At 38.7% G+C, this 17,938-nt stretch overlaps 1 protein-coding gene across 1 annotated transcript in view; it reads left to right on the plus strand.

The window, feature by feature from the left end:
- LOC114045459 (zinc finger protein 420-like) overlaps positions 1-17,938 on the plus strand; it is a 115,728-nt gene that overhangs the window by 2,078 nt on the left and 95,712 nt on the right. The window contains exons 4-6 of the mRNA XM_027865484.1: positions 78-173; positions 5,255-5,399; positions 6,007-7,958. Of these exons, the coding sequence (XP_027721285.1) occupies positions 78-173; positions 5,255-5,399; positions 6,007-7,958 (2,193 nt within the window). The remainder of the gene's footprint in view (positions 1-77; positions 174-5,254; positions 5,400-6,006; positions 7,959-17,938) is intronic.

Raw genomic sequence — 17,938 nt, forward strand, 5'->3', positions numbered from 1 at the left:
TTTCCATTTACTCCAGATAGTGATTGGGAATAAGATAGGGGTGTCTGTCCTCAACCTTTTGCCTTTCCAATGAGCAGGACTTACAGTTTGGAAACCAGATGTGATCTCTCAGTTGGAAGAAGGAGAAGCACCTTGGATGCAGAATAGAGAACTACCAAAGAGCACCTATCCAGGTTAGTCGTTGAATAGCAGACATATGGGACCTTAGAGGCCATCTAAGCCAGATCATTATTTTACTTATTAGGAAGTTGAGACACAGAGATTTGCCCAAGTTTCATGGGTGGTAATTTTCAGAGGCAAGTTCTACACCCAGATTCTCTAACTCCTGAGCCAATGCTCTTTCTGCTATACCATCCTGCCTACAGTATGAAATTAAGTAGCTTGACTGATTTCTTTCTCTAGTTTTAGTGAGGCAGTTAAGTGGTGCAGTAGATAAGAGTGCTAGACCCAAAGTTAGGAATACCTGAGTTCAGATCATAAACATATTAGCTCCTTGGTTCTGGGCAAGTCACTTCACCTCTGTTTCTTTCAGTTTCCTTATCAGTAAAATGGTCTGCCTCAGTTCCCTTCTCAGTAAAATGTGGATAATAATATCACCTACTTCTACCTATCAGACTTGTTTTGGGGATAAAAGAAAGTAATATTTGTAAAGTGCTTTGCATATCTTAGGGTGCTAGAGAAATGACAACTACTACTATTACTATTACTGCTCTGGCTCTTCTAGTAATACATTGCATAATATTGGGAAAATAAGGGATCCTGCTTTCAGCCTTGACTTTATTGAGAAATATTCCAGTGTTTGTGTGTTATAATTAATGTCCCATCTTAGTTTCAAATATATACTGTTATCATTTTTAACAGCAAAACTAAACATAAAAAAATGAAATAATGTAATATTTCCTTTTTTTTGTGAGGCAAATGGGGTTAAGTGACTTGATGCAATATTTCAAACCCACAGTTTGACCTCTACAAAACCTTGCAAAGAATGGGGAAGCTGCTATCTTGTATTTTTTTTTTCCTTTAGAGTCAACCTGGGCAATTATAATTTCATGAGCTCTATTTATGATTGCTTCGTTATTATTATATTTCCATTTACAACAGATTTATAGTATACTTTTTCCTATTCCAGCTCATTTTGTATTTGTTCCTATGTCTTCCCATTCCTCCTTATAGTCATCATAGTCATTTTTTTTTAAAAAAGATTGACAAAGACTACAACCTATCAAACTCCTTTCTTGATACAACTATAGTTTCAGTACCTAAACCAGAAAAGGATAAAGTACAAAAGGAGGAGTAGAGACATATATTACTAATGAAAATTGAGTCAAGTTTTTTTCATCCTGGCAAAAAGACCATGATAATATAGCCAAAAAATGATTCATTAAAACCAAGTTGTACTTGTTCCAGGGGTGCAAAGATGATTCACTATTTGGAAAACAACATAATGAATCTTATTGGAAACAAAAACATCCAAACCACAATTATATCAATGGATCTAAATAATATGTTTGACAAATTATAACATTAACTATGCCTTAAAAAAATCAAACTACAAAACAGAGAATAGAATGAATCTAAGAAATTTTATAGCTAAAACCAAAAGCTCTTTATTCAATGGAGAAATGCTAAACGTTTCCCATTAAATCAGAGGGAAAAAAAGGATGCCTTTCTCTTCTGTTATTTGCTAGGGATAGAAATAAAACAAAAGTAAGAAATAAAAAACATAAAAATAGGCAAAAAGGAGTCAAAATTATTCCTATTTGCTGATAAAATGATGGTTTACATAGAAATTGCAAGAAAATCCACAAAGAATATTGAGATGGTCAGCTTCACAGAAGAGTAGGTAACAAAACAAACTTACAAAATCATTAACACTTCTCTATAACAATAATAAACCCAAAAATTTTCAATAGAATGGGGCATCACATAAGAATTACAAAATAAATAAAATATGTAGGAGTCAATCTACAAAGGCACTCCCAAGATCTATACTTTTTGGATAAATGAACAATTTAAATATTTGAAGTGTATTCAATGCCTATGGCAGAATAATAGAATAAAAATGACAATATTACCTAAATTAATTCAGCAATGTAATACTCTTGCTTATCAGACTACCACTGAGATACTTAATAGAGCAAGAAAAATAAAAACATTGGAGCAGCTAGTTGGCGCAGTGGATAGAGTACTAGCCCTGAAGTCAGGAGGACCTGAGTTCAAATCCAGCCTCAGACCAAACACTGGACACTTACTAGCTGTGTGACTCTGGGCAATTCACTTAACCTCAATTGCCTAAAAAAAATAAATAAATAAAAACATTTACAGAAGTATAAAAATTCTGGAATCTAAAAGGAAACTTTTAAAAACAATGAAAGGGAGGCAGCTAGGTGGCACAGTGAATAGAATTCTGGCCTTGGAGTCAGGAGGACGTGAGTTCAAATCCAGTCTCAAACACATGACACTAGCTATGTGACCCTGGGCAAGTCACTTAACCCCAGTTGCCTCACCAAAAAAGCAATTCAAACAAACAAAAACAGTGAAAAGGATAGCACTTTTATTTTTATTTTTTTTATTAATTTATTTTTAGTTTTCAACAATCACATATGCTTTTGAGTTTTAAATTTTTCTCCCCTTCCCTCCCCACCTCCTTCCCTAAGATGGCATGCAATCTGGTATAGGCTGTACATATACATTCCTATTAAACATATTTTCACATTAGTGATGTTGTAAGGAAGAATTAGGACCAATAGGAGGAATCACACGAAAGAGGAAACAAAACAAAACAGAAGGGAAAAAAAAGAGCAAATAGTATTCTTCAATTTGCTTTCAAACTCTGTAGTTCTTTCTCTGGATGTGGATAGCATTTTCCATCATGAGGCTTTTGGAGATGTCTTAGATCCTTGCATTGCTGAGAAGGGCTAAGTCTATCAAAGTTAGTCATCACACAACATGGCTGTTACTGTGTATAACATTCTCCTGGTTCTGCTCACTTCACTCAGCATCAGTCCATACAGGTCTTTCCAGGTTTTCCGAAGTCTGCCTGCTCATCATTTCTTATAGCACAATAGTATTCCGTTACATTCATATACCACAACTTGTTCAGCCATTCCCTAATTGATGAGTATCCTCTCAATTTCCAATTCTTTGCCACCACAGAAAGAGCTGCTATAAATATTTTTGTGCATGTGGGGCCTTTTCCCATTTTTATGATCTCTTTGGGATACAGCCCTAGAAGTGGTATTGCTGGGTCAAAGAGTATGCACATTTTCATAGCCCTTTGGGCATAGTTCCAAATTGCTTTCCAGAATGGTTGGATCAATTCACAACTCTACCAACAATGCATTAGTGTTCCAATTTTCCCACATCTTCTCCAGCATTTATCATTTTCTTGTTTTGTCATGTTGGCCAATCTGATAGGTGTGATGTGGTACCTCAGAGTTGTTTTGATTTGCATTTTTCTAATCAATAGTGATTTAGAGCATTTTTTCATATGACTGTAGATGACTATAATTTATTCATCTGAAAAGTGCCTGTTCATATCCTTTGACTGTTTATCAATTGAGGAATGATTTGTATTCTTATAAATTTGACTTAGTTCTCTGTAAATTTTAGAAATGAGGCCGTTATCAGAGACACTGGTTGTAATAATTCCCAGTTTTTGCTTCCCTCCTAATCTTGATTGCATTGGCATTGTTTGTGCAAAAAATTTTCAATTTAGTATAATCAAAATTAGCCATTTTGCATTTCCTAATGTTCTCTATCTCCTGTTTGGTCATAAATTCTTCTGTTCTCCATAAATCTGACAGGTGAACTATTCCTTGGGTTAGCATTTTTATACCTCTTCTTATACTAGAAAGAAGTAGTCAACAGTAATAAAAATAGCTAACATTTATATAATGCTTGCTATGGGTGAGGTACAGTGCTAAGCACTTTACAATTATTTTCTCATCTGATTCTTACAGTAACCCAGGGAGGTGTCATTTGGTACTTATTAAAAACTAGAAAAGCATTTCAGTGGAAAAAGACTAGGTAATAATGGATCAGGAGCAGTAATACTGGACAACCCAATGTTAAATAAGCCTAAGAACAAAAATTTATTGAGGAAAAATTAGCAATTTGTCAAGAACTGCTAGAGCACCTGAAAGAAAATGGGCTAGCTAGAATTACTTTTAGACCAACATCTACAAAATATTACAATAAGTTCAAAATAACCTTAGTGATCATACTTTTAAACAAAATAAGAAATACATAGACCAAATAACTTTCCCAGTAGTGGGTGGGGACAAAAATCTTATGCACATAACAGATTGAAGCAATCACAAACTAAAAAATAAATCATTTCACTTTAATGAAATTGAAAAAGGCATTAGCATTAAGGATCAGCAATTAGGATAAGAAGGGATGATGCCTCACTTGTGTCTGATATCTTGGACAATGACATGCTATCTGAGATATAGAGAACTAACACAATTATATAAAACAAAAGCCATTCCTCAAAGTTTGGATCATGGATCAATCAAAATTTATCTATTATTTCTCATCACAGATTTCCTTCTGGAGAAAATCTCCATAAGGTAACAGTATTAAATATTTCTCCAAATCTGTAATGAAATAAGAAATGTAAATCCAAAGAAAATTGAGAAAGGTTAAAAATCTTAATCCAAAGGAAGATTGAATAAGTCACAATTGAACTTTTAAAGATAAAACAAAAAGCAGAACTGAACAGACACCCTGATCCTGGTCAAGTTAACTGAATGCTCTTAGGTGCTTAACAAGCAGTAGGTAAATAAATGTTTTCAATGGTAGAGAAAGAAAGAGACTGTAATAAACTTACCAAATAGGTTCCTCATACCAGTTCCAGTAAGAGATAAAGTAGAGAAAGAGAACTAAAGATAAATAACTATAAATATAGATGTAGGAAATGTTATGTAAAGTTTGAATAAAACTTATAGTAATACATTAAAAATTATAAAAAGTTACAAAAGGCAATTTTTTTTTGTTTTGGTGAGGCAATTGGAGTTAAGTGACTTGCCTAGGGTCACACAGCTAGTAAGTGTCAAGTGTCTGGTCTGAGGACAGATTTGAACTCAGGTCCACCTTGCTCCCGGTCCAGTGCTCTATCCGTTGGGCCACCTAGCTGCCCCTAGGCAATTTTTAAATGGAGAATTAAGGATTTACTTTATGTAGAGGATAAGATTTACTCTATTTTACTTTCAGATTCAGTAGGGAATATTTACATTTTCATTTCTTTCAGGTTGGGAAACTAGGCCTGGAACCAAGGACACAGTTTGGGAAAGATTCAGAAAGGATGGTTTCCATGACTCTAAATTGGAAGAACCCTGGGAATATCATGCTAGATTGCAGGGGCTGCAGCTTAACAATGCAAAAAAATATTCTAGGCAAGTAAGAACGATCACTTAAAGGAATTTTCTGGCTAAGCCAATCCATTTACTTTAGATTACATCTATATATGAAAATATCTTCTTAAATTTGATAAACATTGATAGGCCTTTGTACAATATTTAGGCTTAAGCAAATTAAAGTAGAACATAATGAATATGAAAATGTGTTCATTTATAATTTAGATCTTTTCAATTATTTAGAATATTTATTGGATAGAAACTTTATGAATGCAATACATGTAGGTAAACCTGCAATCAAAATTCATCTGTTACTTCTCATCATAGATCCTTTTGGAGAAAATCTCCATACAGTCTTTTTTTTTGTTTTTGTTTTTGTTTTTTTGTTTTTTTGGCTAGGCAGTGGGGTTAAGTGACTTGCCCAGGGTCACACAGCTACTAACTGTTATGTGTCTGAGGCCGGATTTGAACTCAGGTCTTCCTGAATCCAGGGCCAGTGCTCTATCCACTTCGCCACCTAGCTGCCCCCATACAAGTCTTAAAGTGTAAAGCTTGTCTGCAATACATACCTTGTTGAATATCAGATAATTCATAGTAAAATGAATCCTTACTTAGGTAATAATTGTGGGAATGCTTTCCATTCCAGCTCATACCTTACTCAACAGCTGACCCTGCATACTGGAGAGAAGCCTAACAAATGTGAAAATGCTTCCTGCTGCTGCTTACAATTTACCCAACATCAGAGCCTATATACTAGCAAGAAGCTTTGTGAATGTCATATATTTGGAACAGCATTCCCCTCTAGCAAATACATTAACCACCAGCAGAGAAATAATAGTAGAGAAAAGCCTTATGAACATAAAGATTGTGAGAAGGCCTTGAACAGGAGTTCACAGTTAACTGGTCATCAGGAAATTCATACTGTAAAAGATCCTTATAAACGTAACATTTGTGGGAAAGCCTTCTGTCAGAGTTTACAGTTAACTGTACATCAGAAAATTCATACTGGAGAGGAGCCTTACAAGTGTAAACTTTGTGGGAAGGTCTTCAGCAGGAGTTCACAATTAAGTGGGCATCATAGAATTCATTCTGGAGAGGAGCCTTCCAATAAATGTAATATTTGTGGGAAGACTTTCCGAAAGAGTTCACAGTTAATTCTACATCAGAGAATTCATACTGGAGAGAAGCCTTTCAAGTGTAATTATTGTGAGAGGGCCTTCCGCCGAAGTTCAAGGTTAACTCAACATCAGAGAATTCATACTGGAGAGAAGCCTTATGAATGTAAAGATTGTGGAAAGGCCTTCCACCAGAGTTCAGGGTTAACTCAACATCAGAGAATTCATACAGGAGAGAAACCTTACAAATGCAATGATTGTGGAAAGGCCTTCCGCCGGAGGTCAAAATTAACACAACATCAGAGAATTCATACTGGAGTGAAGCCTTATGAATGTAAAGATTGTGGGAAGGCTTTCCACCAGAGTTCAGGATTAACTCAACATCAGACGATTCATACTGGAGAAAAACCTTTTAAATGTAATGATTGTGGGAAGGTCTTCCGCCGGAGTTCAAAGTTAATTCAACATCAGAGAATTCACACTGGAGTGAAACCTTATGAATGTAAATATTGTGGGAAGGCCTTCCACCAGAGTTCACAGTTGACTCTACATCATAGAATTCACACTGGAGAGAAGCCTTATAAATGTAATGATTGTGGAAAGGCCTTCCATCAGAGTTCAGAGTTAACTGTACATCAGAGAATTCATACTGGAGAGAGACCTTACAAATGTAATAGTTGTGGGAAGGCCTTTTGCCGCAGTTCCAAATTAACTGCACATCAGAAAATTCATACTGGAGAGAAACCTTTTAAATGTAATGATTGTGGGAAGGCCTTCCATCACAGTTCTGAGTTAACTGTACATCTGAGAATTCATAATGGAGAGAAACCTTACAAATGTAACCATTGTGAGAAAGCCTTCCACAGGAATTCAGAGTTAACTCGACATCAGAGAATTCATACTGGAGAGAAGTCTTACAAATGTAATGACTGTGGAAAGACCTACTACTGGAGTTCAGGGTTAATTCGACATCGGAGAATTCATACTGGTGAAAAGCCTTATGAATGTAAAGATTGTGGGAAAGCCTTTCATGGAAGTTCACATTTAATTCGACATCAGAGAATTCATACTGGAGAAAAGCCTTATGAATGCAAAGATTGTGGGAAGGCCTTCAGTATCAAAGTACACCTTACTCTGCATCAGAGACTCCACTCTGGGGAGAAACCTTATAAATGTTATGAATGTGGGAAGGGCTTCCATTGGAGCTCACAGTTAAGTGTACACCAGAGAATTCACACTGGAGAGAAACCTTACAAATGTAATAGTTGTGGAAAGGCCTTCCCCCAGAGTTCAGAATTAACTAGACATCAGAGAATTCATACTGGAGAGAAGCCTTACAAATGCAATGATTGTGGGAAGGCATACAATCAGAATTCAGAATTAATTCGGCATCAGAGAAGTCATACTGGAGAGAAGCCTTACAAATGTAGTGATTGTGGGAAGGCCTTCACCCGGAATTCAGAATTAACTCGGCATCAGAGGATCCATCTTTGAGAGCAGCTTTATGAAGTTAAGTGTTATGGATAGGTGATATCAAAATATTCTTTACCAGATATCAGAGACTTCATACAGAGGAGAAGCCTTATACGTCAGAAAATTCGTAGTAAAGAGGAACTTTACAGACATTTATTGAAAAAAGTTGTAGAGCCCATAATTCATTGAACATCAAATAATTTATACTGGAGAAAAACTGTGTAAATGCAATGATTCTTGAAAAGCTTTTTACTGGCTTCCAATTTAGTCAACATCTGAGAATTTATATGGTAGTGAAACATTCTAAGTAATAATAATGATGAAGGATCTGCCTAGATAGCAAAATCTTACCGATGAGGATTCATATGGGAGAAAAGCCTTACAAATATATAATTGTGGGAAGGTCTTCCATTGGAGTTCATCCTTTATTCAGTATTAGGATACTTATAATGGAGAGAAGCCTTATAAATATAATGAATATGAAAAGAACTTCCACCAAAGCTCAGAGTTTATAAAACATTATCAGAGACTATATAAGGAAAAGTAATGCTTTTTAAATGAAATGATTGTGGAAAGACATTCCCTAACAGCATATACCTTAGCAAACATCAGAAACAATACCCTGGAGAGAGGCCCCATGAATACAATGAAATGATTATGGGAAGGCTTTCCATGAAAACATAATTCTGATTCAACATTAAACTGTTCATACTGAAGAAAACTCATGAGGATAGAACTTTATGAATGTAAATTAATATGAGAAAGCTTTAAGCCAGAGTACCTAATTGAGTTTTGACTTAATTGAGCGCTCAGTTTAGTCTAAATAAAATCAGAGATGAGAAGAGGAAGAGATTTAGAAGAGGCCATTCCAGATGTGATTAGTTCAAAGGAGAAGTGTCATGTACAAGGAAAAGGAAGTGGGCCAGTGTGATAGGTTCAATATCTACCAAGGTTCTCCCACCCCTTTCCCAAGTAGATTGAGCTAGTTGTTGGTTTTTTCCCACTAAAAGGTTGGGAAGCTGTCCCTAAGACTTGATTGGTGCAGAGGGCTAAGGCTCAAATTGTCTAGCTATTAAAGTATTTCCATGCTGGCCTCAAACCATGTGGATGTGGTTTCTTATTCACAGAATAATATGATCCTGGACAAGTCAGCACCTATCTCACAGGGATATTGTGAGAATAAAATACTGTAATAGTCATAAAGGATTTAGCACAGTTCCCAGCATGTAATAGGCACTTAATAAATCTTTGTTTTCTACCTAAAGGCATGAAATAAGCACATCTATGTAGCCTCGGACCCTTCAGACTCCCAAGGCCACTGGAGTCACCCTCTCTTCTCCTGACCTGACTTATTTCCACATGAAGATATAGGATGTCTTGTTTTTACAAGACAACTGGATTCTTACTGAGCCTCCTTTTTATGTTATGGCTAATTAAACATCATTTTGTTAACTGTTGAGTGATCCATTAGTGTCTCATTTGATTCCAGTATTAGAGCTAAACTACTAAGTGACTAGCTTGGATCCATCTCTGTTGACCGGATTTGTTGTTTATTGTTTCAGTCTACTTCTTGACTCTTTGAGCTGTTCAAGTTCCTGACCCACGTGTGTGTCAGTCAGCTTGTCCTTGTTTGGGAGTTTCAGTAGACTAATTGTAAACTTAGCCAGTATTAGTTTATTTGGAGGCTCTGGAAGTTGTGACCAAACTATAGGATCCCCTTTGGTCTGGGGACTCCCGCCTTGGCTTCCCCTGCAGGTTTCCACACTGGGCTAGAGACTGGAATTGAGTCTCCACTCTGAGCCTGAGACATTTTGCTTCTGGAACTTGTCCTTGCTCAACACACAGCTAGGGTTGTATGCCACTCCTCTCTGCCCTGAATTTGTGACCTGGAAATGGGTAATGGGAGACAGAGCTGCCATATGGCATCTTTTACACTCTATACTAGTTCAGGCATCCCCTGGGATCCCTTTTCTGGTGCTTCGTGCCCTGATGCAGTCTCAGCCCTCTTTCAGTCCCTGGGCACTGGAACATTCCTTCTTCAACAACTGCTGAACATGTCTTGTCGCCAGTGTCCGTAGGCAGTTTTGTTTCCCTAAGCTGCTGTGGGCTGAAAAGATGACTCACTGTGTTTTTTTCCCTTTCTAGTTTTCCCAATCAGAATTCAGTCTGATGTGTTTTCTAGATTTTTGTGGAGATTTAGTGAGGAATTAGGCTGTATTGCTTCCTCTTGCTCTGCCATCTTGACTCCACCACCTCAGCTCACGGAATTTGGCGTGCTGAGTAGAGAAGTGGCAAGGAAGGCTAATAACAATGAGGGTAAATTATTTAATTGCCAGATCTGCCATTTCGTGATTGTTTTTAACTGTTAAAGAGAATCTGAGGTGCCAGCATAAAGAAACTGCATGTGTTTATTTGTTGGTTTTGTTTTGTTTTGTTTTGGTGGGGGGGCCCTAGGCAATGGAGTTGAGTGACTTGCCCAAGGTCACACAGCTAGTGTCATTTGTCTGAGGCCAGATTTGAACTCAGGTCCTCCTGACTCCAGAACCAGTGCTTTATCCACCACGTTACCTAGCTGCCCGTAGGAAACTGCATTTGAAAACTGCATGGCCCAGCACATTCAGCAGCTAGAGAGAGTTCTCTGTTTTTGAAGATTGTGGAGTAAAGGGAGATACTCGACTGTAGGAGCTGGTAACAGGCAGCATAAGTGGAAAACAAGATGCTAATGGAGACAGAGAAGGACAGGGCTTAGATGAGAACTGACAGACCTATGGAAGTACAGATTCTGATCCAGAGTTTTATTAAAAAATATTCTGCATCCAGCTGAAATGAGTGCTATAAGGCATGAGATTGAGAACAGACGTGAGGATGAAGCTTGGGAATCTGTGGTTAAAAGAAGTCATGGATTTCCTATTACTTCTCCCCAAACCATGCAAAAGTTTTTATGCCAGAGAAACCAGAGGGTAGGCAGGTATTCACCAAGTAACTAGGAATTTTGTAAGAAAATTTAAAATGGCATCCTGATGAGATTCTAGAATGAGCTGTGGTTTGACAGAGCCAATTTGTATATCCACATTTGAGTATCGCAGATTCTGCAAGGTTTTAGAAGTTATTCTTTTCCCAGACCAGTTATATTAGGTAGATGCTCCATATAGAGGCTATACTTTGTCCCTTTTTAGTTACCTTAGACAGACAGTAGTGCATAGCTGGCCCCATAAAGAGAAATTTCCATTGCATCTGGTTCCTGGATGAAGGGTGGGGTAATTCTGCAAGAGAGGGGTTGGAGTTCCGGATGGAAAGGGGGTTGATAGATTAAATCTTTGTGCCATGTGCCTCCCTAAGGCTTTAAATACTCTATTACCAGTCTGAATTGGGGCAATCTAAGCCTGCCTTCTGGACAGAGCCCCATCCAAATGGTATCATTCTTTAGCTATAGATCTCCCTTACCAAAAAATCATACAGGATAGTGCAGTTCAGTGGATTAAATTTGAGTGGGACATTGGGAAAGTGATGAGGGCACATAATTTTATCCATGCACATAGATGCTCTGGGAATGTGAGCTGAGGCACAGGGCCTATTGTTCTAGTCTGGTCGGTAGAGGGGTATTGATGGCATTCTCCCTGAGAGATATTTGGGAGTGACTCTCAAAAGATGGGGTCGTCATATTTTACAATTTACTGTAAAATGGATTCAGAATCCCACCTCTTTTTCTTACTCTCTTTGTGATCTTGGGCAAGTCAGCTAACCTCTTTGGGCCTCAGTTTCCTCTTTTGTAAAGGTAAAGAGTTGAATCAGATGATTACTGAGGTCCCTTCAGCTCTAAATCATAGAATTTAGGTTTAATACATATTTTTGCTACATATTCAATCTTGTTAGTACATTTTCGGCAATAAACAATCTTTACAAATGCGAATAAAAATGTTTTCAATATGTGCACATCGTTTTGTCCACTTTCCTTGTCTTAGAGGTGAAGCAATGAATACCAAGAAAGGTTAAAGTGACTTGCTGAAGAAATTAAAAATAATTTCATTTCTATCAATGAGAAATGATTACTTTGGCCATTATATTTCTATGTATTAAAATACTAGTCCTTTGTAAGAACTTACAAAATAGATTTTAATAATCTTATTAAACTTGCCTTTTGTAAACTAAAAAAAAAAAAAAGATGGGGTTGGTATAAGAAAGTGATTGATTTCCTGCCTATGGATGTGTTAGTAAAATTACTTTGAAATAAAGCATTGGGGCAGTAGGAGCCTTAGCCCCATGTGAACTTAAGTTGTGTCCCAAAAACCCCCACTCCATTTGTACATAAGTATTCTGGCCACTGCTAGTCAAGGTACTCATCAGGGAACCCCCAATAGGCCAATTGTTTCTCCCTCCCTCTCCCCAGTTTCCACAGGTAGACAATTATAAGAAGTGGTAACTAGTTTTTGGAGAGGTGGCACTTGTACTGGGGACAGCCAGGTGGCACAGTGGGTAGAGTGCTGGGCCTGGAGTCAGGAAGAATCATCTTCCGGAGTTCAAATCTAACTTCATACACTAGCTGTGTGACCCTAGGCAAGTCACTTAAACTGTGTTTACCTCAGTTCCTTCATCTATAAAATAAGCTGGAGAAGGAAATGGTGAACACTCCAGTATCTTTACCAAGAAGACTCCAAGTGGAGTCATGAAGAGTTGGACACGACAGAAAAATGACCAAAAAGGGAAAGAAACCTGTACTGGTCCTTTTGGTTATTGTGGGTAGGGCAAAATGGAAACCCTTGGAGTTGCTCAAACCATCCCATCATTAGCACCAAATACTATCAGGTGGTATTGGGGTGGGGTCAAAGAGATTTCCTTTCTAATGATGGAGATAAGGTAGATTACTTTGCTTTACCAAAGTCCCTTTATGGCTCATGAGGAAGGTAGATGACACCTAGTGACTTGTAGTAGACAACAGGGAGCTAAACAAGTTGTCATTCTCATTATTGCAACTGTTCCAGACCACATCAATGTATTGCATCAAGTAGCTTATGTCCAGGATGAGTGATAGAATATTATCAACGTTCCCAACACTTTTTTTTCTGTATTGTGGCTGAGACTAGTTAGAAACAGTTGGTTTTCACTTGGGAAGGAGTCCAATATACCTTCACCATCCTTCCTCAGAGCTGCCTAAACTCTCCTTTATATTCTCACATTCCAGTAGGCAGAGACCTGAAAAAGTCTTCTCCTGAGGGTATTGGTGTCCACCTGTGCCGGCCGCGCCGTGCACTCTCCTCCTATAAGGAGCAGGCTGCCAGAGTCATACTACTTACCAGTCTTCGGTGCCCACCCGGATAAACACAGAGACGAGCCGATCAGGAGGTGCTAACACTGGAGCTTTATTCAGAGGCCATCACAGCAAGGCCAAGCAGGAAGGCCAGAGCAAGAGAGTAGGAGCAAAAGAGAGCGAGCTCCAATCTACTGTTCCTTAAGTACCTACTTAGCCCCTCCTCCTCAGCCCGCCTACTAGTCATTGATTGTAGGATCAAATACCGGAAGGGGATGTCTGGGTTTAGCGCAACAAGGGAGAGGAAGTGACGCAGGAGGCTAGGACCGGATACAGGAAGGAGGCGTCTGGGTTAGAGCTGTACCTAGGGAGAGGACGTGACCCAGGAAGTCAGGCCCAGATACCGGGAGGAGGCGTCTGGGGTCAGTGCTACACAAAGAGAAAGTACGTGACCCAGGAAGTCAGGAAAGAGACGTCTGGGGTTAAGGTTGCACCTAGGGAAGAGGACTAGACAAAGGAACTCATTCTTTGCCGTCCCACTCCCATGTGGCACAGCCCCCTGCCTCAGGAGCACGTGCTCCGGCTACTTCCTTGTATCCTGATCCTTCCCCAGCTTATCACAGCTCCACATAGCACTGCCCACTGCCTCAGGAGCATGAGCTCCGGTTACTTCTCCGTATCCAGTTCCCATCCCAGTTCACCACAACTCCGCCTAGCACAGCCCCTGCCTTGGGAGCGTGAGCTCCAGTTACTTCTTAATACCCAGTTCCTACCCCATCTTGCCACAACCTCCACTTGGCAGTAGCCAACAGCAGACAGTCCCTCACATCCACCATTGCATTGGTGACATGTTGACTTGGCCAGATGAGACAGACCCTACATCAGATGATAACCCATACGAAGGACAAAAAGTGGACAAAGCTAGGAAGATATTGGGTCTAGCCTGTATAGTTGAGTGCAGGGACTACAGTGAATGGGGAGAGCCCAAATGATTCAGGACACTGTATGGGATAAGCTACTAACATTTTCCCACATTCTGTTGTAGGCAGCTAAGGTGCATGATGGATAGAGTATAATTAGACCCGGGGCCAGGAAGACCTGAGTTCAAATCCTGCCTCAGACACTAGTTGTGTGACCCTAGGTAAGTCACTTAATTTCTCTTTGCCTCAGTTTCCTCATCTGTAAAATAGGGATAATGATAACATCTATCAAGTTTGTTCTCAGAATCAAATGACATGCAAACTGCTCAACCTTTAAATCATATATCAATACTAGCTTTTATTAATAATAGGCTACTGAACTTTGGGGTTTTGGAGAACCCATATCCTGTCTCCCCTAGTGCCCTGACAACTTCCATTTTCTGAGTTACCAGCCAGTTTATCCCATTTGAGTGAGACCTGAATAGTTTCCTGCACTGAAAGAGGGAGAGAGTCCACTGATAATCTAGACACTGTACCATAATACTATCTTATGTTGGGTGAGGAACCTACGTGTGATCTCTTTAGCTAAGAACAAGTCTGACAACTCAGTTCTTTTTAACTTTTTTATTTTATTTTTATTTTCAGTTCCAAATTCTCCCCCTTCACTCTCTCCCCTACCCATTGAGCAGGCAAGAAATGTGATACCCGTTATACAGATGAAGTCATGCAAAAATATTTCCACATTAGCCATGTTCTAGCTCTGTGCCAGGGCCTCTCTGCCCCTTGGTTTTTGGGTGGGGTGGTAGGCACTGTTTGGTCACACTCTCAATCTCCTGGTTTCTTGGGCTGATCTCCAACTCCTATGATTAAGTTTCTCCTTATGTCTTTGAGACTGAGTGCTGGAGCTGGACTCTTTCTGAAGTCTTGGAACAGAGAGTTAAGAACTTGAGATCTCCTGAGCCTAGGACAGGGTTTTCTTTGAAAAGCCCACTCTTTGTTGTCTCTGCACACAGAACCTTGCTGACTACTAGTATCCCTGGAACATCTCTGATCACATTGGGGAATTACCTTGTGCTGGTGCTGGCTTTGCTGTTTTGGGGGTTGAGAGCCTTTCCTATTGTTCCTGGGCTTTTGCAGTTCTATAGTGGAAGGATTTGCTTACTGTAGTTTTGATGGAATCTAGCCACTGCTCCCACCCCAATATCCCAACTTCTTCATATGCCTCACTGCATTATTATTACATATTGCATAAATATGCATATATTGCATATATTATTAGAATAGCAGTTGTGCCCATGTTCTTAGCCAGCCCATCCATTTAGTCTCACACAGGACCACAATAGCCAACCAATTAGAAAGTAGCACCAACAGGACATGGACTAGGATGTTTGACCACTAAATCACAGCCTAAGTGGACTCCTGCACAGTGATAGCAAAACACTGTCCTAATGTGAACTTATGATGTAGACAGGCTTATTATGATATCATTATCATTATATCATTATCAATGGGCTTTTCTGTATGAATTATGGGTAGCTACATGCACAGTACACCCTGGAGTACCTGACAGTCCAGAGCAGCTCTCCCCCTCCCATCTACCTGTTCCTATTCCCATTTTGCTGTTTTCCATCACTGTCAAACTATATGTAAACCAGACACATAACCCGGTTAGATGCTTTACTTCCCACAAGGAGCAGAGTCCACTGGGTGCGTCACACCCAATAAATGCCTTTACTTGACTTGGAGACAGTCTAGGAAAATTCTTTTAAGATGACCCCATGACACACACATTTTGCACCTCATTAGTTTCTTATCAGATTTCTTGGTCATTATTCAGTCTTTAGGGTTTTTTGGTATAGGTGTATTGGAGGTGAGAAATCTAAATCCTGATCAAGGATTTGGCAAGAAGAGGATCAATCATCTTTTCCACCCCATATTTCAAGAATCACATCAAAAACTCCTTATGGGAGAGAGTATTCTAACCTTAACCCTGATTTGCTCACATAAGATGGATGCAGATATAATACCTCCTTCCATCATCCCCAGAACTCTCAATTGTATGGGCAGCCTTATTTGCCTAGATAGTCACCAATACTATCCCAAACTTCTACTTGAATATCATGAGTTCTTCTGTCCAGGCCTGTATGGTGGAATGGTGGCGGAAACCTATAACTAAAGCCTGATACTACTCAGGTGGGACTCCACCTGGAAGGCAGGATCTAACTGCCTTACAGATGTTGGTAATAGGGGTCAGGATGTGGTTGGTGGCTAGTTCACTAAACCATTATGGTTACTCATAGTAACTTCTCTTACCAAACAAGGGGAAAAAAGAAATACTTAAGCAAAACTACGTTACAAGCAGTTGTCACTGACAAAATATCCATTATCTTGTACTTTTTAACTGAGGGAAGTATATTTTAATCACTATTCATTTGGTCCTTGTATTTAAGCTAAAGTTTTTCTTTTGTAGTGGTCTTTATTTGCATTATTGTAGTTTTCTTGTATGTTGTATATTGTTATCCTAGTTGTACTTCCCTTTTCTTTCTGCATCAGTTCATGAAAGTCTTCCCACATTTTTCTTAATTCCTTAATTCCTTATATTTGTCAGTTCTTACATAATCCATTAAATACACAAGCACAATTTGTTAAGTACCTTTGCAATTGCTTGGTGTATACTTTGTATCCAGCTTTTTTACTACTAAAAAGTGCTGCTGTGGTATCTTCACCCTTGTATTGTAACTTATATTTCTACCCTTGCAATTTTACCCACCACCCGTATTCTGGGGAAAGATCAAGAATAATCTAAACTGTTGTAGTCTACTCCTATCTACTGCACCTGAGTATCTGAGACCATCTCCCAAGGCTGATACAAGTTACAAGATAAGAATTGTGAGACAAGTGACCCGAGATTACCTGAATCACAAGAATAGACTTGTGACCCAGGTGACCTGAGATTACTTGAGTAAAATTTACAAGGAAGGGTAGTATCAAATCTAGCTTGACTAAGCCTTAAAAATAGAAATAAAATCAATTTTCTGTTTTACAGATGAGGAAACTGAGGCCTAGAAGGCTGACCTCATTTGCCTAAGTTCACAGTTAAATTCTAAGTCCCAGAATTTGATCAAGGTGCTTTAATGACAAATCCAGTGTTCTTTCCACTGCACATTCTTCATCCTGTGAAAAGAAAATGACATACTCATGGTGAAGCTATGAATTAATCTAATCATTCTAGTAAATAATTTGGAATTATATGAGAATAGTCACTAAACTAATGATGTCCTTAAGCCCACTCCTGAGCATTTATTCCAAGGTCAATGGCAATAAGATAACCACAGCAGCACTTTCTATAGTAGTAAAAAAAAGCTGGATATAAAGTTTATACCTTTATCTGGTGATCTGAATCACAAGTCTTGCTTGTGGCTAAGGGGGTTTTTCGAAGGGGAGGTACAAGTGAAGGTAATAGCAAATGGAGGTCAGAGGGTTTTTACTTTCTGGTCATTTTGCTACATCTATGTAGCTTGAAATTTTGCTTTGTCACCTTGTTAATTACTATAAAATACATTGGCATTCCTCACTCAGGGTCTCTGGCTTTATTCAAGTAGTCATTGACCTACTTTGTTAGTAGATTCAAGCACTCCTAATTAACTGATAGTAATTACAACTATACCTCAGCCTACTTAATGATGGGGTTTTGCTATACACATCTTTTAAAGGTCTTTTGTAGTTCTATATCTGTGATCCTATGATTCTTTCTTTTTGACTGCTTTTTATCATTTTTATCAATTTGGATCTATTTGAATTTTGTTGAAAATGCTTCATTGTGCA

This window comes from Vombatus ursinus, unplaced genomic scaffold, assembly GCF_900497805.2.
Source record: "Vombatus ursinus unplaced genomic scaffold, bare-nosed wombat genome assembly UNPS02014778.1, whole genome shotgun sequence".
Taxonomy (NCBI): Eukaryota; Metazoa; Chordata; class Mammalia; order Diprotodontia; family Vombatidae; genus Vombatus; species Vombatus ursinus.